General features: G+C 41.8%; 1 protein-coding gene across 2 annotated transcripts in view; it reads left to right on the top strand.

Moving 5' to 3' along the window:
* LOC137628687 (uncharacterized) overlaps positions 1-19,744 on the top strand; it is a 121,036-nt gene extending 101,292 nt beyond the window's left edge. For both annotated transcript variants that reach the window (XM_068359847.1, XM_068359839.1), the window contains exons 11-12: positions 9,077-9,101; positions 15,025-19,744. In XM_068359847.1, the coding sequence (XP_068215948.1) occupies positions 9,077-9,101; positions 15,025-15,059 (60 nt within the window). In that variant the 3' untranslated portion in view covers positions 15,060-19,744. The remainder of the gene's footprint in view (positions 1-9,076; positions 9,102-15,024) is intronic.
* The last annotated feature ends 4,946 nt before the right edge of the window (positions 19,745-24,690 follow it).

Here is a 24,690-nt window from a genome sequence, read left to right as displayed (position 1 = left end):
AAGGTCTAATTATACAGCACAGTATAGCCCGATTTAGAGTGCTAGAGGACCTTATTATATATGCTTGAATAATTTTCTGTTGATATTGAAAAAAATTCAATGTGTGTGGTGCACTGGTGTATTGGATGAACAGCAGTGATAACTCTGCTGCCGAGGTCAAGGATTTTCATTAGAATATGTTGGCATTATTTTTTACATTGGTATTATTCCAGGTTCATGTTTTTTTATGAATGGAAATTATATTCAGATTTCACTGATGTATGTTTTAATAGCTTTCTTTTCCATGAGTACAGATTTTGTTAGCTAAGGTTTAGTAGTTGTTATAGTATTCCAGATAAAACTTATTACAATAGTAATAGCAAAATTGGGAAAGTGATAAAAATGCACTTTGTTCTGTAACCGAAATACAAACCACGCTATTTACATTGGGTTTACCTTTTAGCGTAGCTGAAATGGCTAGCCATTAGAATTTAACGAGGGTGTATTACCCCCGTGCTAGTTAGCGGGTGGGTAGGGGAGTGGTAGCTAGCTACCCCTCCCTCCCCTCACACACCGGTGAAGCTCACTTTCACTTTTGGCTCGGACTGGGACAGACGTCTGTCTTTGTCCTCGCTTGGCAGCCATTGTTTGTTTTGTCTTTACTTAATCACTCACTTTTCTTTTACTCAATATAAATGTAAACATTTTTTCATGTTTGTATATATATTTGAGTATAGAAATCAGTAAGTTTCCTTTTCAGAGTTGTGTGTGTAGTGTACGATATCTCCGTGGAGCCCTCGGCAGTTTAGGCCACCACGGTGTAATTTTATGGGTTGCGATCGAGTTTGACTTCAGTCTTTCTCTCTCTCTCTCTTGAGGTCGTTCACCCTTTTACTACGTTACTACGCCTTTTGTAGCTTCCTTCCCGTGTGGGGGGGTTGCTACGCCGTACGTTTTGTCTCAATTAGTTTATGAATCTAATTGTATTTGTTAATTTTTCAGCTTTGTAGAACGATTCCTTTCGGGGTTTTCGTTCTTTCTTTAGTGTTCATTCATTTTTAAATTACATAATTACATAGTTACATAATTATAATTGTTATAATTCTGTTTTGGTTACAGCTCTCCTTCCGTGAGTGTAAGTGGTTGTGAGGGCACGTGCCTGTTGTGTAATTCTTGTTTTCCTTTCCCTCGGGTTTCCTCTTCGGAGCCTTCCCGGGGGAATGAATGTGTACTAATGATTTTTGTTTTATTTTTTTACAGTTACTGATCTAGATCGTTTCTGTAATATGGCAACGGTGTGAGCTGTCTTGTTGAGGCCTGGGGATTCGGCTGTTGCTGCCTCCCCTTTGGATTTTCGTCAGGGGCGTGTCTCCTTCTACTGGAAGTTCTCCCGTGACGATTGACAGCTCTCCAGTTCATTTTAGAACTCTCAGGAGGCTCGCCTCCTTGGGTGGGTAACTTTCCTTCCGAGGGAAGTTTTTCCTGTCCAGGCTTGAGTTTTTCCCCTTTTGGGGGTTCTTCTCTTGCCTTTTTTTTTTTTTTCGTGCGACTATGCTCTTGGTGCTGAGCGGTCGCACCTGCAGTTTCGCTCAAGGGGCTGGTCAACTGCAGGAGCCCCTCTTTGGAGGATTGCTCCTTTTAGGTCACTGGCTGACCAGTCTCTTCTACGAAGTGTTTCTCTTTCGTTCGCGAGGGAGTACACTCATAGAGACTCCTCTTCGGAGGATTCTTCTGCTGCTGTTGCTGTTGGCCTCCTTCGCCGTAAGGCTCACCGTCCGCCTCGTCGTAAGGGCCTTCCATCTCCCTATAAGGGTGCCAAGAGGCGCCTTTTTGAATCTCCGTATGCAGCCTACAACTCCTTCTTCTTGATCTTCCGCCCCTGGTGCAGATGGACAGCAGTCTGGCCTCGTCTTCCGACGGGCAACGGTCTTCCCGACGGACAACGGTCTTCCCGACGGACAACGGTCTTCCCGACGGACAACGGTCTTCCCGACGGACAACGGTCTTTCCGATGGACAACGGTCTTCCGACGGACTTCAGTCTCCCGGCGGACAGGCAACGGTCTTCCGACGGACATCAGTCTCCCGACAGACAACGATCCCTTCGGGGCAAAGGGTTGCCTCCCTCGGGGGTTCTTCCTTTGCGTGTCAGGGTTCCCCTGCGTGCCTTTCTTCTGTGTTCTCTCCTGCTCAGTGTTAGCGCACAGGCGCTCTCCTGCTCCTGCTCAGTGTTAGCGCACAGGCGCTCTCCTGCTCCTGCTCAGTGTTAGCGCACAGGCGCTCTCCTGCTCATCAGCGCTTTCCTGATCGCTAGCGCTCTCCTGTTCGCCAGCGCTCTCCTGTTCGCCAGCGCTCTCCTGTTCGCCAGCGCTCTCCTGTTCGTCAGCGCTCTCATGATGATCATCTCTGCTGTTCCTGTTGGTTACTGTTACGCGCCCTGTGCGCCCACGTTCGCCCTCGCGATCTAGAACTTCGGTTCAGGTCTGGGTCAAGGACTCTTCTTCTACGCGCAGGCTTCCACGCGTTGCCTTCTGCTCGCCAGCGATCACCAGCTCGCCAGCGACCTTAGACGCGTCAACGTTCACCTGCTCGTCAGCGATCTCCTACGCGTCAACGATCGCCATCGATCTGCCACGCATGTCAGTTCCCCTGAACACCATCAGTAGCGATCTAGCGCTCGCCTGCTGTGGACCACAATCTCCGGTAGCTGAGTCTTGCCGTAGATCTTCCTCCTGCTCGCCAGCGCTCACCTTTTCTTCTGTCCTTCTGCGCGCCAGCTTTCTTCAATCGCCAGCGCACATCTGCGCGCCCTTCTTTGCGGCGCACCAACGGGTTTCTGACCGTCTAGGATTGCCTGATTAACAGCTGGCTTCAGCGCTCACCTTCCTGATGCACCTGCGCGCCTTCTAGCGCGATGCGAGCTAACCATCACTAGTCTCTCGCGTTGGCAATAGCCTACGCGCCCGCGCGATTCTTCACCTGCGCGCTAGCGTTTTGTTAACGCACCACCGCTCGCCAACGCGCCGTCGCTTGCCGACGCGCCATCGCTTGCCAACGCGCCATCGCTTGCCAACGCGCCTTCACTCTCCTACGGGCTATCGCTCGCCAGAACGCACCATCGCCCGCCTACGCGTCATCGGTCTCCCGACCGCCTGCGCTCACCCGCGCGCCCACGTGCCCGCGCGACCGCACGCCCACGTGCCTGCACGCCTGCGCTCATGCTCTCCAATGTTCGCCCGCGCGCGAACCAACGGTATTACATCGCGCGGACGGACGGCGTTCCGTCGCGCGAGCCGACGGCGTTCCGTCGCGCGGACGGACGGCGTTCCGTCGCGCGGACGGACGGCGTTCCGTCGCGCGAACCGACGGCGTTCCGTCGCGCGAGCCGACGGCGTTCCGTCGCGCGAGCCGACGGCGTTCCGTCGCGCGAGCCGACGGCGTTCCGTCGCGCGAGCCGACGGCGTTCCGTCGCGCGAGCCGACGGCGTTCCGTCGCGCGAGCCGACGGCGTTCCGTCGCGCGAGCCGACGGCGTTCCGTCGCGCGAGCCGCCGGCGTTCCGTCGCGCGAGCCGCCGGCGTTCCGTCGCGCGAGCCGCCGGCGTTCCGTCGCGCGAGCCGCCGGCGTTCCGTCGCGCGAGCCGCCGGCGTTCCGTCGCGCGAGCCGCCGGCGTTCCGTCGCGCGAGCCGCCGGCGTTCCGTCGCGCGAGCCGCCGGCGTTCCGTCGCGCGAGGCGCCGGCGTTCCGTCGCGCGAGCCGCCGGCGTTCCGTCGCGCGAGGCGCCGGCGTTCCGTCGCGCGAGCCGCCGGCGTTCCGTCGCGCGAGCCGCCGGCGTTCCGTCGCGCGAGCCGCCGGCGTTCCGTCGCGCGAGCCGCCGGCGTTCCGTCGCGCGAGCCGCCGGCGTTCCGTCGCGCGAGCCGCCGGCGTTCCGTCGCGCGAGCCGCCGGCGTTCCGTCGCGCGAGCCGCCGGCGTTACGTCGCGCGAGCCGCCGGCGTTCCGTCGCGCGACCGCCGGCGTTCCGTCGCGCGAGCCGCCGGCGTTGCGTCGCGCGAGCCGCCGGCGTTCCGTCGCGCGAGCCGCCGGCGTTCCGTCGCGCGAGCCGCCGGCGTTCCGTCGCGCGAGCCGCCGGCGTTCCGTCGCGCGAGCCGCCGGCGTTCCGTCGCGCGAGCCGCCGGCGTTCCGTCGCGCGAGCCGACGGCTTAATTCTTGCAGTATCCATTGCTCGCCTATGGGTTATCACTCGCCGACCACCAGCTCTCGCCCTTCCTACCACGCTCGCCCTTCTTCTGCGCTCCTTCGCTCACCTTCGTTTGCGTTCCTGCGTGCCCGCGCATGGGCGCTTCCACGTTCGCCCACGCTCAAATCATTAATTTATCATCGCGCGAGCGCCAGGGCAATTGCGACCGCGATTCCCATTGGGGTTTCGCAGCACGGCCAGCCTGGCGAGTCTTCTGGAGCGTATTTCCAGAACACGGCCTCACCCCGTAAACACAGAGCATGGCACATGCAAGAATAAGAAGAATTTTCAGGGAGGTCTGAGCAACATTCTTCTTTCCAGAACCTGGGTTAGCCCTTCCCCGTCATTCCCTGGAAGGGTTTTTGGCGGGGGGCTTTCCGTTCGAGATTTCTCCATCGGCCAAGGAGTGACTGTTTACCCCTTCCTCTTCTCCATCTCGTGAAAGGGGCTTACCAGGTCCTTTCCCTCCTCGGTTACGACCCGAGGTTTTGTTCAAGGAAGCTACAGGAAGGTCATGGGTACTTTCCTCCTCTCGGGCTCAAGCACCTTGGCGTTTCGTCGTCAGGTATCGAACTTGCGGGCAAGCTCAATGTTGGACCATCTGGACGCAATGACCGAGGGCTTCCTTTCGGGTGTCTCATCCGTGGATGTCGACAACCTCAGACACTCCCTTCCATCCTTTAGAAGAGTTTGTTTGTGCCCAAGGACAGAGACATAGACAGCGGCTGTGCGAAGGAAGTCGACTTCCGTTTTCACTTCTCCAAGGCGTTTTCTTCCAGACCCTGCAGGGCTCCAGCGCCTCTTTCTTTCAGCCACATCGGCCTGAGTTATCGGACCGGCTACGACAACTGAGACAAGGTGTCCAATTGCAGTTCCCTCCTGTCAGGAACAGATGGCACGGGAGGCTCTCCCGGGGGGGGGCATAGTCCTAGAGGGAGCGGCAGAGTTCACGAACTCTAGGATTGGCGCCCCCCCCCTTGCAGGTTTTACGCTGGGAGGATGCCTAAGGTTACTCATCCGGATGACAGCTTCCCGATGCCCATTCCTGCACGATCTCTGTGATCAGACAAGGATATCGCGCCTGCCGTCTCTTGTCAGTGAATTCAGTGTCTCTGAACCTCTATGCCATAGGGTCGGCAAGAGTTTGCCCGTTTGGGCAGAATGATCCATGCCTTAGGAGAAGGTCCTCCATAGGATCGTCGACGGCTTCACCCCCGGCTTCTTCAGTCGATCCTTTCTTGTAAGGAAGTATCTGAGACGGGAGTTCCGTAGTCGACCTCTCAGCCCTGATCAAGTTTGTCGAACAAACTTCGTCTAGCATGGAACAGCAGAATCGATCAGACTGGTAACGAGGCGACAGGACTCCTTAGGCCCTGGATCGGAAGGACGGGTACTTTCAGTTTCCATTCCATCCATCTTCCAGGAAGCTCGTGGAATTCAGCCTAGACTACAGGTATTCCTGCTTAAGATGCAGTGTGGCTATCCCGCCGTGGCATCGCAGGTTTTTTTCCTCAGAGAACTCTCCCTGCTTTCCTCATAGCCGCTCAGGTGCAGGTTTCCTCCTCCTTCGCCTTTTGGAGGTCTGGTCAACTCCGGTGGGCTCGGGTTCGACCTTCTTCAGCGCCGGGACAAGCTTCCGGATGCTTACCATGAGTGGGGGTTCATGGTATTTTGCTAGGAGCCTTCTCTTCTTCTGCCTCAACATCTGGAGTATCTAGCCTTGATATTGAGTCAACGGCCTTGCCACGTTGGAAACCCCGCTTCTCGTCCGTCCAGCGAGGTTAAGCAACGTCGGTTCTGGTCGGTACTTGGATGGGTGTCCGCCTGGGGACGCCAGATTCTGTTGCCACCTCCTCCGAGCCTTCCCTTCAGTTGACTGTGGCAAGGCTGAGGAGAGTCGCAGTACCTGTTCTCAGTCAAGCAGAGCTTTCAACCCTACCTTGGAACGTTTCCTAGTTCGCTTTTCCTCATTGACCCGTCTATAGTTCCGAATGGTCGCCTCAGGATAAGTTCCATGTGGGGCGGCTCAAGTTCCGGTGGTTTGAAAGCAACGATTAACCTGACTTTCTGGCCCCTATGGGACCAGCGGAACGATTAGACCTGCAATGGGTGTTGACCTATGGAACCTCTTGATGGGGGTGGATATTCTCGTCCTTTCCCCACATTTTTTATGCTGTTCTCGGACTCGTCAAAGAAAAGGGGGGAGGGCATGTTCCGGTCCAGGCCTATGGTCAGGACCTGAAGGATACCTCTCCATCATTCAGGCAGGCTTAGGGGCCGTAGTCTGGCCCCTCTACAGATCCTACAGCTCCTGCCGAGTCGCTCCGTGCGCGTCGACTTCATGGTTTTGGCGTGTTCTAACCAGCAGGGGACGCATTTTCACACCTTCGCATCTTGCAGTAGAGATACCGAGATGATTTGAGATACTCTCAATACCACCATCGGCTCTCTCATTCCGGGCAGAGGAATGTTCTCTCCGACTATCCGAGCAGAGCCTCGTAGAGAGAGTGTACCTGGGGGTCTTTGGCCTTGAGTAACCAGCAAGTCCTGGTCTGGGGGACCTGATCGCGACAGCTTGGAACCTCAAGCTTCCGCTGTTCTTCCCCCCAGTCTCAGACCCCGAGACTCTGGCAAGATGCATTCTGGTGATGGTGGGACGACATCGACTCCTGCGTCTTCCCTCCTTTGTTGTCTGTTGAGAATGGGTCTCAACAAGACCAGGTTGTCTGTCAACCTTTCAATGGCCCTGAGAGCTCCACTGGGACTATGCGCAAAACGGTTTCCGGACCCTCTGCTTCCCCTGACGGAACTCCCGGGAGAGCTGCTCCCACGGCACAGGCTACTCAAACAACCACATTGCAACATCTTTCACGAGCGGGGCGTCGCTTCGGCTTCATGCCTGGAGACACTACGCCTCCTCCTCAAGAAGAGACAACCCGCTACAGTCGCGGGACGGTGGTCGCGTCATCTGCGATAGTCATCCGCAGGGGTCTTCCAGGCGAAGTGGAGAGTCTTCGGTGGTTGGTGTCGTGAGAGATATACCTCTTCCCTTGAGGCCTCTTCTCCAGCAATAACGATCTTATTGCCTTTCGGCGGGAGAAAACTCCTTTCCGCTCTCGGCAATGAAGCCTGTCGCTCAGTCTTTCCCTGACCTTCAGGCTTAAAGGAATAACTTTTTCCTTCCCGCTGGACCTTTCCTCGCTCATGCGAAGCTGCGAACGTCCCTGCCCTAGTCGGAGTGAGACCTCCAACTTGGAGCATGGCTCGGACCTTTTAGTCCCGTAAGAGATCTTCTCAAGACCCTTTACGTCAGGCCTCTGATCGTATTTCGTCTTGGGGCTCCTGCTCACTCTGGCCGCGGCCAGTGTGTAAGCAATCTTCTTGGTCTCGTACGACTCCGCCCTTTCTAAGGAATTGGGGAAGGCAACATTCAGGTACGCTCCTGAGTTGTTGGCTAGACTCAGAATCTTGGGGTCCCGGCCCTTCGGTCCAATTCCTTCAAGATTTCGAGTCACCATTCTGTATCTGATGTCCCAAAACCTTCTCCTACTTGCCAGTAAAGGAATCGAGAGGTTAGCTTTGGGAACAGCTGCAGTTTGTCCTTAGTTGCAGCCGGTTTGGGAGCACAAGAAGGACAAGGGGGAGAGTCACCAGTATACCTCTTCAGCTCGGACTCAAGGACATTCATCTCGACCTGTCTCCAGACCCTCCCCCGTCACGTTGCCCTACAGCACGATGTCGGATACATCGCAACGTCCCTCGCCTTCGAGTAATACTACTCTGTGACGCAGGTGCTACAAGCTGGAGTCTGGAAGCGTCTAATGACCTTCGCAGCCTGCTTCCTGCAGGGCGTGACCCACAGGAGTTTCGATACGTTTTCTATCACTCTGTGGTGGCTACACAACAGCTGGTCTAACCTCAGGCTCCTTTTTGGACAAGTAGCAGAAGGTTGAGGGCATTGTTATCAGGTTTTAGTCTGCATGAACGAAAGAAGTATGTCTGGCCCTTACTTCTTTCTTCATCATCCCCTCTACTGGGAAGCAGCATCCTGGTCTCTGCATAGCTGACCTCGAACCTCTGCAGGTAAACCATGCTTCCTTGTGTTCCGAGTATTGAGTCAATACTGTCGCGTCCCCCATACCCTGACGAGGTGGTATTGGGAACGTCCTAACCCAGAGTTCCTTCTGGAACTCCAGGTCAACTGCCTAGGACAGGTCACACTTCTTCCTTCACACACAAGCTTATGTAGGCCACACGGTTCCTTGCGGAGCAAGGAACTTGTGAGGTGCAGGGACTCCTTTTCTTGAGTGCGACTCACTCGGATTCTGAGTCCCCGGGTAAAGCCAAAGCCAGTATGGCTGGGGACTTTCCACCCTACCTAAGGGGTAAGTCACCCAATGTAAATAGCGTGGTTTGTATTTCGGTTACGGAACAAATGACAAATTCGAAGATAATTTGTATTTTTCCTAACCATACAAACCTTAGCTATTTACACATATTTGCCCGCCAGCCCTGTCCCCCAAGACAAGTCCTACCTCTAAGTGAAAGTGAGCTTCACCGGTGTGTGAGGGGGGGGGAGGGGTAGCTAGCTACCACTCCCCTACCCCCCTGCTAACTAGCGCGGGGGTAATACACCCTCGTTAAATTCTAATGGCTCGCCATTTCAGCTACGCTAAAAGGTAAACCCAATGTAAATAGCTAAGGTTTGTATGATTAGGAAAAATACAAATTATCTTCGAATTTGTCATTTTTCTCCTTTTACTTTTTGGAGCTTAATGTTTAAGTTGTATTGTATTTAAAATTATTGTGTTATCTCAATTTTTTTATATATTTTTTACTAATGAAATACTTTTTTATTTTCAGTCTCGAGATATTCTCCTAACGCTAGGTAAGTAGACCAATACACAGTTAAGAATTCTTAGTTTATGATTACAACTTCAAAACTGACTTGCAAGATTGGATTTTTTTTTTTTCTCCTCTTTTTGCTTAGAATTGCTTTAGGTTTGGCAAAGTGGTATTTAATATTTGATTATGGTGAGAAATTTGGTATCAAGTTGAGAAAGGAGAAACTCAATATTTCTCATTCCTGTTACTTCAACTTTTTGGTTCCCCTAAATAAAGTATCTTTGTAATTATATGAATTTCCCCTTGATGCTCATATTTCTGCTTCTCCAGCCTGGTGTAATCAACATACTTTTTAAAAAGTTAGAAATTTTCCAGTTTTCTTTTGATTCAGCAAATAGACACCCTTAACAAAGTTATAGAGCCACCTAGTGATGGTTGGTAGGGAGTTCAGGTTGCAATACTAGGTAGAATAGTCTTCAGTTTACTCCGCCGACTGGGGACGATTATTACGCTCTCTGTGTTTTAGAATATCTGCCCTAGGTTGTTTTAACATACAGTTACAGTATTTTATTCCCTGGAATGTACACAGGAATTATTTCTGAAAGATCATGTTTTGCATTCCCTTTTATGTATCGTGTTGGGGTAATTCTGCGATTTAAATAATCATTGTGAAGAGGGAGTTTCACTCGGTATCACAATTGGAAAGTATTTTTCAATGGGTGATGATCAAGTTAACAGTTCTAGCGAGCCAGGGAAGACTAGGCTGCTTGATTGTAGTAGGATGCCGACGATATTTATAAGCCTCCACCGTTAGACAACGCATAAGTTCAACAATCTTTTGATAGTGATGAGCTTCACAAGCTCTTGATATCACTTGTTCCCTTTGTTCAACTTTTTTTGTCCAGTGAATCCCCCGTTAGCCTTGGTAATTCTGGTTCTTCTCAATGTGCCATCAACCCCCCCCCCCCCCCCCGTAATCATTCTGATTAATAGGGTTTCATTCATAAGGATTCTGAATGTATGCTGCACTCCACAGATTCGAAAGTCTTACAGAGAGCCTTGAAATCTTTACGTACTTTAGTTCCTTCTGCTGCCAAACCTTTGCTATACTATACCACATTTCTAGTAGCTCTATAAGACTAGATTAGATTGTGTGGCTGAAGACTGAATGGGTTGTTTTGATCTTATATCCTTACATTCACTGAAGTGAGCACTTATCACCAGTCTCATATTAACTTATGTGAATGGCATGACATATCATATGATTCCCTTAAAATCTGAGAGGAGAACAATGTTGCTACTAATTTGAATGGTTTTTATCATGTTTCAGACGCTAGTGTTTGTCGTGCACTTAAAGCTCAGCCACTAGCTTGTCTCGCATAACATTAAATAGGCACTAGTTAACTCAAATATAATATGAGTTTACATGTTTCCGCTGCTGTCCCCATTTCAAAAGGGTGAGTGAAATGGAAATTCAGCAGATATTCACTTGCATTCTCCTGTAGAAGAGGAAAATGAGGAATAGTAAACTCGAATGGTGAAAGCGAGAAAGTACCACCTTTCCAATCTTCGTAATCTTATTGCCGAGATATATTCCAATAAAGGGTTTATGGCAAGTTCAGAAGTATCTTATTCTACTACATCAGAAAAAGTGGCTATTTTCAAGGCTGTTTAATACACCTCAATTCTTCAACTTTATTATTAATTGACTCAAACAATTGTTGTCTTGGGTTCAGAAAAAGACGGGAGATTCAGGTTAATGTATAAAGCTTAGACCCGCTTTAACACAGACAGGCTAATTAATATAAGGTCAACCAATTACTTGACCTGTTTACATCGAGCAGTGGCTCCCAGCCTTTTTCCAGTGGTGATCCCATTTTAGCTTCACCATACTTTCTGCGCCCTCACTCAAATATCAAGGCTGTATTTTTTTTTTTTCTTTTTTTTTTTTTTTATGAAATAAAGAAATATATTTGATTAAGGTATACATCAGTAATGCAACTTAACTTCAGTAACTTGTTTTGTTATATCAAAAATATAAATAGGCATTTAAGTAAGATATAATTAGCTCAAAATATATAATTGCTTTATTAGACACAGCATTGTCCCCTGTCACATTACAAAACCACAAAAAGAAATATAATCCATCAAAATTCACAAGTAAGGGATATATTCTATTATGAATCTGAAACTGATAATAGAAGCTATCATATAATGCTCGTATGTAATGAATATATTCTGCTCCTTTATTTTGAAGAAAAAAATAAAGCTTGGAACATTTAAAAATGTACTCAATTACACCTAATTAATGACTGAACCAGGTTGTATTCAAACAAGTAAGATACAATTTTGCATTTAAAGCACACAATCTTCAGTACAGTACATATATGTTGGTTTCTAAAAGTCAATGTACTTGCACCTGTGCAAAATGTACTTTAAAGAAATTCTGTAATTTAAAGGAATTCACTTCTGCTCATTGTAATTTGATTTATAGGACTAGGATAAATAAGCTTATTTGCTTCTAGTCCTATCAGGCAACTCAGTGCACAAGCTTTAAGTTTAAACTGGCAACAGTTTAGTTTTAACCTGTCAGCAACCTCTCGCTTCAGTACTGTAGTAGTCTTTGTATAGGCATCATTTCCAACACTCCCAGGGGTATTGTGTACTTTCTAAACATTTTGACGTGAAACCAGCTCAAATTGCGAGATGTTACTACTGTACTGGAAATTTCAAGGCCTTTTGCAAGCAGTGCATTGTTGGTTTTATAATGTATATCCTGTCTTACAGGAACATTTAACTTGATTAATAAAACATCAAGCAAATGCTTTTGCTTGGATTTTTAAGTAATTGCTTCTGTTCCAATGAATAAAAATAAGTAAATGCATTTGCTAGTAGCAAAGGCTTAGAGCATTTGCTTAAGCACAAGCAAATGCTTAGAGCAGTTGTTAAGCACAAGCAAATTCTCAGAAACTATCAGCAATTATTTAATTTCCTATGAATAAGACATAATAATTGCTTTTGCTTCCCAGCAATTGCTTGGAAAAGTTTAAAGCAGCTCACTTGGTGCTTGAAACTCCTACGAACTGGACCCGATGACAGAATTGCTGAAGTAAGGTGCTGGAAAGGCCCATATATGGATGAATTTACTCCAATCTGAAAATGAAATTAGAAAATATGCTCAAGAGAAATTGTCTGAAAAATCATTTCCATATGCAATTGGAGCAATTGAGTGAACTCATGCACGGATTAAAAGATTTCCAAATCATGGTGATGAATATATAAATACCTATAGGAAAGTATTTCTGAGCAGTAATATCCAATCCACTTTCAATTCTGAAGTGTTCCCTAGCATTGATGTTCTTTGACCAGGGAGTGTACAGTACTGTATATGAGTTGGATTTTGAAGAACTCTTACATCCATAACATAATGAGGAATCTCAATGATAATAGTAATAAGTTTCTTTTGCGTGTGGTTGATTGGTATCCTTTAGGAACTTAGTTGATTAACTCCAATGAGAAGTGGAGACATTCAAGAAAAGTCTCAACAATAGAATATTTTGCAGTGAAAGCAGGATTAGTGAAACGTGCCCTGGGCTGCTAGATTTTCATTTTTGCAATATGAAGTAAAGATAAATATTGCAAAAATTTCAAGAGTAATACTTGCATATGTAATTTTCCCCAACATAGCTAAGTTCTGGTGGATGAAGAATTTCCGTTTGGAGAGTAAATAAATTATAATGTCGAGCAAGATTGATGTGCATACAGTATGCAGCAGGTCAGATGTTACGCAGACGCTTAGGAGAGATGAAAAGGAAAAAATCACAGAAATGTTTAAAGAAAATAGTTTTAATTAAACTTTAATTAATACTCTATGATACATTTTCTTTGAAGTAACTTATATTTAATTTCCAAAAAGCACTTATAAAGAATAATTAGTACATGCCGTGCTAAAGATTAATTCACAGGCTGAAACATGTTTTATTTGTTTTCATGTCACAAATAAAGACAGTTGTTTGCTCGCCGTCAAGGATTTATGGTCAAATAAAAGGTTTCCTCTGTTTTTGGTAAACTTGGAGAAGTGATTTTCCTTCACACAGATCATCATCATCATCATCATCAATCCTGATTGGTAAAGCAAGATGTTATAAACCCCATTAGGTCTCCAACAGGGACAAATAGCCCAATGAGGAAAGGAAATATGGAGTAAACTACATGAAAAGTGATAAATAACAAATGAAATATCCTAAAATAGATTTGTTATATGAAGTGACTCATGTCAGCATGTTCAACATAACATTTGTTATAAGTTTGAACCTCTGAAGTTCCGCTGCTTCAACTGCCTTAGTAAGAAGATCATTCCACAATCTGGTCTTAGCTGGAATAAACCTTCTTGAATACAGTGTAGTATTGAGCTCTATGATGGAGAAGGCTAGACTTTGAAATAATTCCATACCTAGTACTACATACTAGATGTAACAGGAGGGTCAGAATCAATTGAAAGATCTTATGCTACATCCATAAAGAATTAACTGAAGGACCATGTAAGGGATGAATATCCAGATTAAGAAAAATACATTTAATAGACCGTAATTTTTTTTCCAACAAATTAAGATGAGAATCAACAGCTGAAGACCAGACATGAGAACAATATTCAGAAGAAGGTAAAATGAAAGAATTAAACAATGTCTTCATAATAGATTGATCACCAAAAATCTGGAAAGACGTTCTTAGTAAGCCATTATTTGTGGAATTAAAGGGAAAACACCCTGAATGTGTTTTGTATAAGTAAATTTGCATTTCAAGCTTTATTCTTCAATTCTTGGTCTGACAAATGTTTCTGTTCTGCCTAAACTGTCTGACTCCAAACTTTTGTTTCTATGATCATAGCCACTACAGCACAGAAATGGAAGTTATGCTTGCCAGTTATCATGTATAAAAAAAAAAAAGCAAAGAAAAAGAAGACTCACCTAGGATTTTACTAAAAACAGAATTCAAGCTGGACTGTTGGAAAGGGATATATTGTAGTACATACACTGCACGTTGGCTGGGCCCTTAAGCAAAAGCTACAACTCCATCAAGCAAAAGATAGCAAATGGTGGTCATTATTGTTCATGTAATGTTAAGCAATTGCTTTTTGCTTAAACATTTGCCACCTTTTGCTGCTTGAGCTTTTGCTTTTACTTAGAAACTTTTGCTTTAAGCAAATGCTTGGATTTTATTCATCAGGCTAATTCTCTCTCACTAAGACCTTATGGACCTGGATTTATTTTCTGAAATCTGAGAACTACACTTTACAGTACTGTAACGTTGGTATATTTATTAATACAGTGATTTTTTTATCAATAGATAATTGCTACTAAACTTGAAATAAATGTGTCAGTATACAGGACATGTAATGAAAAATTAACCTTCCAAAATGTACTAGCACTTGCGTACATCGCTAACTATGATTTCGGCACTTGAGTACAGTAATACTTGCCCAACATTGTTAATTGGTTCCCAGAGACCCGATGCAAGGGGTTTTTCAATATAGGTTGGATTTTTAAAGTGACATACATTTCCTATACAGATACTGAACATGGAAAAATAGTTAAAACCTGCTCTCCTTTTGTAAAAACCAGGTACCTATGTTAATAAGCTTTCACATGAAGAAAAATACTGTATAGTACAGCACTTTATCATTATTTTATGATGTAGAAACCGATGTACCTGGTTTTATTTTTGTGTACAGTATGTATAGCCTACAGTGTGTTTGAGAAACGTGAAGTCAGAATTAACTCGTGATGAATCGACGTAAATCCGTGTATGACTGTGCTCGTGTTGTTTCCAAATGCTGCCTCCTGTATGCTATCAGTTTTATGATTTTGAACCAATAAACAGGCTTAATGCTAAACTACTGGATTACAGATTAATCTCTATGCCCTTTAGATGTGTTGTGTTATCTCTAATTTTTTTATGCATTTCAGCTGATGGCTTCCACAGAACACATTGGGCTGTATAAGGTATAGTCACTACTGTGTTGAATATCTAGTAAACATACCTTATCATGGGGTGAGTTGAACATTAACAGCCAAATGATATGAATGCTGGACTCTGAAATGGGACTACTTTTTAGCTGAAGTACAGTATCAAAGTTCTTGGTATTTTAGAAAAAAAATTGTAGATAAAATGCACAGTAATGTTACATATCACAGCACTTCCATTAGTTTTGAATCACTTAATAAAATACTGTATCCTAATGTTATTCAGCTATACATATTATAAGCAAGATTGCCTGGACCTACAGTGTAACGGGGTACTTTTAAACAAAATGGGATAATCTAATGGTGATGGTATTTATTTTCAGGTTTGAGCTGTTATTGTAGAAATCATTTAACCTCAGTATTTTTATTTTTTATATAAATGTTTTGTATGAAACTAATGTATTTGTAGTAATAACAAGTATCAAAATCTCTGATAAACTTCACCGTAGTTGGGAATGTATTTACTGAAAGGACTAGTGCAATAATACCGGTTCCAATGTCTAGAAGTGGAAATATTTTTAAAATCTGAAAGATTTCAAGGTTTGTATGTTTCTGATATATTGAAAATTGTTAATGTATGAATAAACTTCCAACTTCTCGTTGGATGACAGCCCTTGTGTGTCATGTACAGTATTTGCTTAGACTGTTGCTGTTGCTGTTTACTGTAATTACTGTATTTATTCCTGTCTGTTATGGATTTGATCTTGGTTATATGGATATTTTGATGAAATATCTCTATGATATGCATACCATGGTCTAAGTTTTTTCATAGTTAAACTGTACGGGATACTTGTAGATAATCACATTTCAAGAATGTGATAGAATCTTACAAGATAAAGACAAATAACACTAGATTGAATTTGTTCTTAAACTTTCATCCATTTTAACTGTTATCACTAAACTTTATATCAATTGGTTATACTGTACATGTACATATTTTCTCTCCTTTGCATTCTACATCAATATGTCACTTCGGTTTAAGAGGGTTACCTCAATTCCCTTCATATATTTCAACTTTAATAGATTCTCCACTTCTATTCCAGATGTTTGGAAAGATCTGTATACCCTCTATGCATCACCTAATCTGTAACTCAACTCTTCTTAGCTCCTACTATCATCCATTACATCATCTCTCGAGTTCTTGAATGATCATCCACTTCTTTCCACTGCCAATCATGGTATTCAGATCTTCATTTCCCTGATTTCAGTTTACCCTTATGTCTTTGCTCTGGCATAAATTATTCTGGATGCCCTGATAAACTTTGATGCTTGGTAGTTTCTGTACACTAACATCGGTCAATACAATATTGTTAGGAAATATCAGTCCCTTTACACTTTTATTATCCCTTCTACTAATCCACTACTGTGTACCTATATCTTCAATGTCTTCTAATACTCCATTCATAGATATCTAAGGCTTGGAGACATGACACATGGTTTTACATCTAAGTAGTCAGTCATATACAGGTTTCTCTTTCATAATGTAAGCTGATAATTAAAGGTTTAAAGATTACTTATAAGCAGCAGAGGCAAGAGACAGGTCAATGTCCAAGCAAACATCCATATACTGTATTCATATGATCAGCGTACAAGTAATCTCTCCACCCAATCTAGGACTAGTGAGGTCCAGATAATATATAGCTGCTGATGACTCGGCAAGAAGACCTATAGACTCCATAGTTCACAGGGATGGTGTGGGTGCAGATAATAATAGAAACTATTGGGCTTAATTTGGGCTTCTAACCATATATCCTCAACAATGTCTATATTACATTTGTTGTTAGTTCTATTATAGATATTCTCATGTTTTGCCTTTTTTCCCTTTACTTTAATTTCTGTGTTTTCCACTGCAAATCTTTTTGCCATACACCTTCTTCCATGGCAAAACTCTTACTTCTCTTTGCATGTCTATCTTTCTGCTATGTCATACTTTTCTCAATGTTAAGCTCCTATTATTCACATCTGTTTATGTATATTGAATTGTTTAGCTTTGTCCTGTACAAAATCAGAACTAAGTTTCTATGTGTGCCAAATGAGATTTGTATACACAATATTTCAATTTCAAATCCATAGAATTCCAATTGCATACCTAAAATGCTTCCATTGAGGATTTAGACTTGATAGGTTTAGCTACTGGGGCATAATTCATATCTTGTAATGGAATGGTGTAGCACTTGGGAAAAGTAGATATTTAACTGGCTTTTAAAATAAAAGCAGAATAATTTTTTGTCTAACCCTGGTCAGATCAAAATAGCTAAAAGTAAGGCAAGAGAGAAAGTAGTTGTGTTCAAGTAGAAAGAAAGTAATAAAGCTACCTTGGGAAAGATGAGTGATCATATGTATCAGAAAAATTAAAAGCTTGGACATGATTTTAAAATTAGACAATAAAGGTGAAAGACTTAGACCAAACAATGTAGATAAGTCGAAAGATTGCTTATATCTAATGTGTTAAATTAGAAAATTGGAGCCCAGAGTGTGTGGGGGATGGCAGTTGAACCTGGTACTACGTCATGAATGTGACAGATCGTGACATAAGATTTACTCAAAAATGCAAATTCTACATGTAGTAAGAGCTTTTAGATGCCTCAGATGTGTAATAAGAGCAATTGAGAAAAATAGAAGAGTTGAGAACCCCCTTGTGACAAAAGGTCAGGTTTTAGAAGCAGAGTATTTTTATTACTATGGAGAGACACTGGTCTTTGAAAGTAGACGTTGCGAGAGCAGTAAGTAAAGGTGGTGGTAGTATGAATGAAATGAACTAGAGATTTCAATACTACTGGCAAATAAAAATGTCCCATTTATAAAGAGAACAAAGACTTATGATGAGCAATAGACCCACGGGCAATGATTAGGAAAATGGAATAGTTTTTGGATAGGTTATCATTAAAATCCTAGGATTCATAGCTGGGGTAATGTGGGAAGATCATATTACAATTGAGGAATTAGTGGAGAGATGTGTCCAGGAGCTGGAAACTCAGATTAAGATGGTCTAGACATGTGATGAGAAGGGAAAGGAACAGTAACTCAGAAAAGCAATGCCTATGGATTTGACAGAATAAAGGCCATCATAGATGAAGACATGGCCTTGTAGTAGAGAACAGAATCGAGGGAAATGAGCAAATATTCCACGTTAATTCCATGAAAGGAAAAGCTGAATTATAAAAGTTCATGATGATAATGAGGATTGAATGTCGATGATGAAAGATGATCGGAAAGGGAAGGAAGAAAAAGGGAGTGTTGAATAGTGTGTGAATCTAATATGAAAATAATGTTGATTGAAATATTTTACTAATCAAGTAGAAGATAGAGGCAAAATATCAAATCTTGAGGTATCCCATTAAAAATAGTTACTAGTTTTGGCTAATAGAGCCATATTCTAGACTTAGATGAATGGCTCAAACATTTATATAAGAAATTTGATAGTATCTCTTGCTTTAATGGTGATAGGAATTAATAGAATTTGATATCAAGTCTATGAGGAAGTGAATCAAAAAACTTGTGTTTATTATAAGTTTGAAAGAAAAGACAGCTGTATAAATGGTCGAAGAATCTTTCTTTAGGATGAACATAACCACTGCATGTCTCCCAAGTGTAAACATTCATTACACCTGCTCAATTTCAATACACACAATATGAATAATTTAGAAAAAGATTTAGGATTAAGAAGGTGAAAATAGTTGGCGGATTAGGAGCAATAGAGTTGTCAAGGTGAAGGTTTGCTTAATAATGAGGGGAAATAATTTGCCCTTTCTACATTAAGCTACCATTGACAAGGAAACCATATGAATCTCAAGTGAGAATAGGGATAATTTTATTATTGAAATTCCATTTTTGTAAATCCATGAGGTAGAATGAGGATTGGTATTTTAAATTTCCTCATAGTTTGATAAACTATTGTTTTGGAAAAAAAGAAGTGGCCAAGTTAAAAGAAATTTTAAAAATTCCCAAGTCATATTAGAAGGAAAAATTAGGATTGACATTCCCCCTTCTCCAATAGCTTAGGAGAAGTAAAAGCAGTCAAATTATTGCTTAGTAAGAAAGAAATTTTTATCAGGCTGGAAATAATGCTTTATTTGACCTCATGAACTTAAGGTGCTGCAAGCTCAGGGTTACCAAAGCAATGCACTCTTGAAAAAGCAAGAAAAAAAGGCTTGATTGTCAGAGTATCTTGTTAATTCTTTGCTCTGATTGTAACAACAAAAAATGTAGGTGTTCTGTGCTCATACCAGATCTGAGTTTTCAAATAGGAAATTTTTATAGGGGAAACTAATCCATTGTTTGGTATTTAATTGTAGATAAATAATTGATAAATAAGGGCTTCATTAATTGCAAATAAGTTAACCTTAACAAATATGATTACTGTAGTAACCTAGTTTTTTTTATGATTATTATTACTGTGATCATCAATATGTTATTTTCGTTATTATTATTGTGATAATGAATTTTGATTGTAGCTATTTGTAAAAATGTAATTTGTAAGAGAAATTGCATTGTAATATCTTATGCTTACTGTTAGTGCTGGGTATTCAAATAGAGATATGTTAAACTCTTTCATGGCACTCCTAGTTTTTTGTTTTACTCTCTTTCTTTTTACTGTATATGGTTAAATCAGTAATGTTAGAAAACTCTCTTTACAGTTTTGTAGCTATATGTATACTATATATATATATATATATATATATATATATATATATATATATATATATATATATGTATATATATATATATACAGTATATATATATAATATATATATACAGTATGAGTATTTTCTCTATTGTTGTAATGATAAGTATAATTATGTCATTGGGAAAATGAGTTGCAAAAACATTTACTAGATATCTAGAAAAGGAATGGAGGTTTGAGGGTGGATATTGTATTTATAGTTTTGTTGACTAATTTGTAAGGTATGGTATTTGTGAGTTTTTTTTTTATGATTCTCATAGCATAATATTGATGTATGCACTGTATGTAATTAGTAACAGTAGCTTGAGGTAAGGTCCTTAATAAGATGGTTTATGCACCTGAACAAATTATTGCTATGGAAAGAAAATTTTGTAAACTTTATATAGACTCTGTGGTAATCCCTTTTTTATTCTAACCCCATTGCTAATGTAGCCACTTTCATAAGCCATAAGATTCCAAACATGTCCATATTTTGTTGAAAGAAACAAAGAAAATTGGTAGTCAACATGTAGCTTTGTACATGGACTTCATATGCCTTTGCCCCCAGTAACCAAGTCCCTGACTGTTTTACTGTGATAAGACAGTATATTATCCTGAAGATGCCCTGTGCCATGATATAGTGGCCACGAAGATGTCATGAATTATGTAGAAGTTGCATGCCATAGTCAAGGATGAACCAATGACAGTGTCGACATTGGTGATTTTGAATCTCAAGACTCTTCGTAGGAGTAAGATGTCGACTACCTACTAATCATCTAGCAAAACTAGGTCAATGGCACACATGTCACAATCCTCCTCCTTATTAAGCAAAGATGTGGACACTAGTCCACATCAACTCATCTTTTGAATGACCTATATATGATAAAAGGTATTGAGGCTTTTATGGTCTTAACAGAATAACATCTTTCAGTAGAGTTTGAAATGACAGCAGAAATTGAGGAAGGTTCTATCAGTGGCAGAACTGAAGACTCATGCAGTTGACATCATTCAGTAGATAACAAGATACCAGTACAGTCAGCTCTCCTTATTTGTGGGGATCAGGTAACAGGACAGGCATGAATCCATTAATACCTGCTGCTCCAGGATGAGTCAACATGTAAACGAAGAACTCATTGCCCAATGCCTATGCACGCTTAACTAACACATTAAGTAACCCATTCTATTGCCTAATATTGTGGTTTCTGTCACAATATAAGCATTGTATTAATGAATGAACACATTTCTGTAGTGTACAGTACATGTACACACTTGTACAATACTAAGACAAGGTACACCTAGCCCTAGTCATTGCCACACTTACACTTACATGTAATACGTACAGTAACACTTGTTTCTATCTAGCAACAATTGCTGATACTGTAGTGTATATCATGTAATATACATACAGTACTATTTCTACAGCACAGCTTAATTAGCTAAGGTAACACTCACAAGTATTCACTTTTTTGGCAGGTTAGCTTACACCATTTTGTCAAATCACCGCACTGTAGCCTACATTACACACTGTGTATGGTTTTTTATTCCTATTTATGTACTGTACAGTAGTTAATATAACAATACTGTGTATTACTGTAGTACAGTATATACTTTACTAGCAATGAAAATAAAAATATTTTTGACCTGATAAGGAGTGACATTTGGCTTTGGCCCAGGAAAAGGAACATCATATTATGCAATTGAAGATCCTGTTTCTAGGTCTCAAGCCCTAAGCAGCAGTTAGAACAGTTGGAATAATGAATCAATGGGGCATGAGATATAAGAATCCTTCCCTGATCAGCATTCAAGATTTGTACTTGAGCTGAAGATAAAGTAGAGATCATCCTGAGATACAGCATAGTAGAAGACAGCCTCAGCAGAAAGTGATTATTTTTCCTCGGAATGGTCTATGTCCTGACATCTTTATAGTCCTGTGACAGCTGTGGGGAACTCCTGTGATGCTTCTCTTTTTATGAATCCCCACTTTTAAGATCCTAGTAAGTTGCTTAACCTCCTGTATCCAGATACTAGGAAGATTTGTGTCTTCATGCACTCTTGGAATGGCATAGAAGCTTATAACTTTCCTCTATCTGTATGAGTGTGATGGTTTAAATAAGATTTGTTACCTGTCAATGATGATAGTGACATTACACTAGCCATGAGAAGATTGGTTTATTGGCCTGTTTTCCTTCTGCCAGTTGTTCACAGAAGTCAGTCCAGGTGAGGAGAGATTCTTAGCCTAATTTTCATTGATTTCAGAGGAACCTGGAGAAGTTGTCTTCATGCATGGAACTTTTCAGCAAAGTCTCAGTGACAATGTTTTTGTAGGAAGTTATCTTATGTAGAGCTTGTAAATAAACTTCTACCTGTCAAAGTAGATCTTGTTTTGTAGTTATTACAGTAAGATGGGTATTGATCTGGTCAAATTCTTTGTTCCAGTTGGCATACTTTTATTTTCCAACATAACCTAAACCTGAGGTGTGGGTCTTTCTAATGTCTTTAAATTCAATGGACTTGATGTAGTTTGTTCAATTGGGTTGAATATATTGTGTTTACTGGAATATCTCATGAAGATAATCATACTTCATAAACAGTATCTTTCTTTGTAACCCAATACTCTTTTAAGTCTCATAAAACCTACCTGTAAACTACTGTACTGGATAATTTTGGAAATAGTTTTTCTTTTAGTTTTTACCCCTACAAAGATTTCAAAAAGCTTCTCACATACATACTTCTGTAATGTTATGTATACAAAGTCATTAGATTTTATAGGCCTTCCTTTACCAACTGACTTGTATCAGTGATAAAAAGTGTTGGTAGCCAGGATTGATTCAGTAGACCTTTGCTATCCCATCAATTTCTTCTTATGCTAAGAGCAAAGGTAATCTATTGTACTCAATTAAAGAAATCTTGTTATAACCTCTAGAACTAATTCTTTCAGGTAAGGCATGTCTAGAATATTAATATTGAAGGTCCTGTTGGATGCCCTCTGTGAAAAGAGGACCAGGTAAAAGAAAAAACTGGAAGGAGGTATCAAAGAACATAATTGGTTACTGGCTCAGAGGGCATATGATAGTGACAAGGATGGTGAGATGACCCAAGAGTAAAGTCCACATGTTCAGGACTCTCAGCTTTTCTGTTTTTCAAGAGAATATGAATATTAATTCAGATTTATTAGTTGGCATTTGAGGTGCTAAAATACACTCTTGGGTTTTACCTGGGGGATATTACTCATCGGTGGGTATGCTCATACTCTTAAGTAGCTGTAGGACAGGTAGTTGCTGTATTAATTGCTGGTTGAAATCAGTTGATTTGATGTCTTCCTAATGCTGGTTTTCTTTTGTAGCTCAATCTAGTATATGTCACTGTGTTACTATGGGGTTATTTCCCTCTTTATATAATTTTCACCGATCCTGATTTATATTATACTACTTTTCTTCTTCTTTGTCTGCATCTTTTTCCGCTTTTATGTGGGGTTGATGTTTCTTGCCAGCGTTCTCCATCTACCTCTTTAACCCAGCCTGCCTATGACTAGCATTAATTCTAATATTACAATCTCCACTGACCATATTGGTTTTGGGTAATTTTTCATGGCCGTATGCCTTTCCTGCCACCAACCCTCCCCATTTACTCGGGCTTGGGACCGACACCAAGTTGAGGCTGGCGTGCCCCCCTCATTTTACTAAATCATGATTTCAGTCTTGAAATGTACAATTTCATACTTTTTGAGAGCTGTAGATCAAATTGCTCATCTCAATCTCAGGAGCTCTCCTACAACCGTTTATTAGCTATTTATAGGGTACAATTTGCTCAATCTTTTCCACATTTTGATACAGGCTACATGTAAGTAAAAATCGGGTTATAATGGTTTTTTTTTTTTTTTAATTTCTTCATAAATACCCACTCCATAATATAGTAATCTGCTTCCACCTTCCAGTCTTGTATTTCTCTCTAACCTTATTGTCCAGATCATAAAATGAGACTGTTGTCTTCTGGGGTCTAAAGACTATGGGCTTGTGAGTATGATTATCGCCTATCACTTTTCTCATGTTTTTGACAAAAGATGGATTTGTCTGGGATTATGAAATTGAGCTATATTATAACAAATTAGTTTGTATGAAATTAAATAGATATTTTATAACTTTAGATATTTTGTTTGCCATATGGTACGAAAGATGAATACAATATAAAGTATCAAAAGTGTAGCTTTGTTTGAAATTATTTGTAGAGAAGAGCTGCAATCATTAGGTGCTGAAAAGAAATGGGAAACCACATTATCACCTGAAATGTCAGTCATATCCCAGAAAGTGTTTGGTTCTTGTTTGTCCTCTGGATTAAAATAGATACTCTCTTGATGCCAAGGCATTCATCGTTATTATCTGGTGGTATTGATACCCAAATAAAGCTAGAGCCTTTGTTATTATTATTTTAAATTTAATTAATGGCATTATAATAGTGTAGCCTATTTGGAAAAGCTACAGTTTTATACATTGATTTAGAATTTCTATATTTATTAGAATGTCATTGGCTACAAGACTGATCTAGATTTACATTTAAGAATATTCATCATTAATTTGCCATTTTCAATATTAAACTTACCCGATAATCATGTAGCTGTCAACTCCGTTGCCCGACAGAATTCTACGGGAGGGATACGCCAGCTATCACTATACTAGAAGGGGGTGTACTCACAAGCGCCACCTGTGGCCAGGTACTACAGTACTTGTTGTTGACGCCACCTCACTTTTTCCTCTGTCGTGCTTCCGGCAAGACGTTCTTGGATACGCTTATGATTTTGGAGTATTGTTCACGGTTTGGTGAAGTATTTCTCTAAAATTTGCAGCTATTCGCTATACTAGAAACTTCTAGATTAGCTTAGTTAGCTTTTGGAATTAATTTATTTATGGTGACGAAGAGAGTATGAACTCTCTTTCACCTTTTAATGGCCG

This window comes from Palaemon carinicauda, chromosome 2 (genome assembly GCF_036898095.1).
Source record: "Palaemon carinicauda isolate YSFRI2023 chromosome 2, ASM3689809v2, whole genome shotgun sequence".
NCBI lineage: Eukaryota > Metazoa > Arthropoda > Malacostraca > Decapoda > Palaemonidae > Palaemon > Palaemon carinicauda.
The sequence above is the reverse complement of the archived record's forward strand: the minus strand, read 5'-3'. Positions and strand labels throughout refer to the sequence as shown.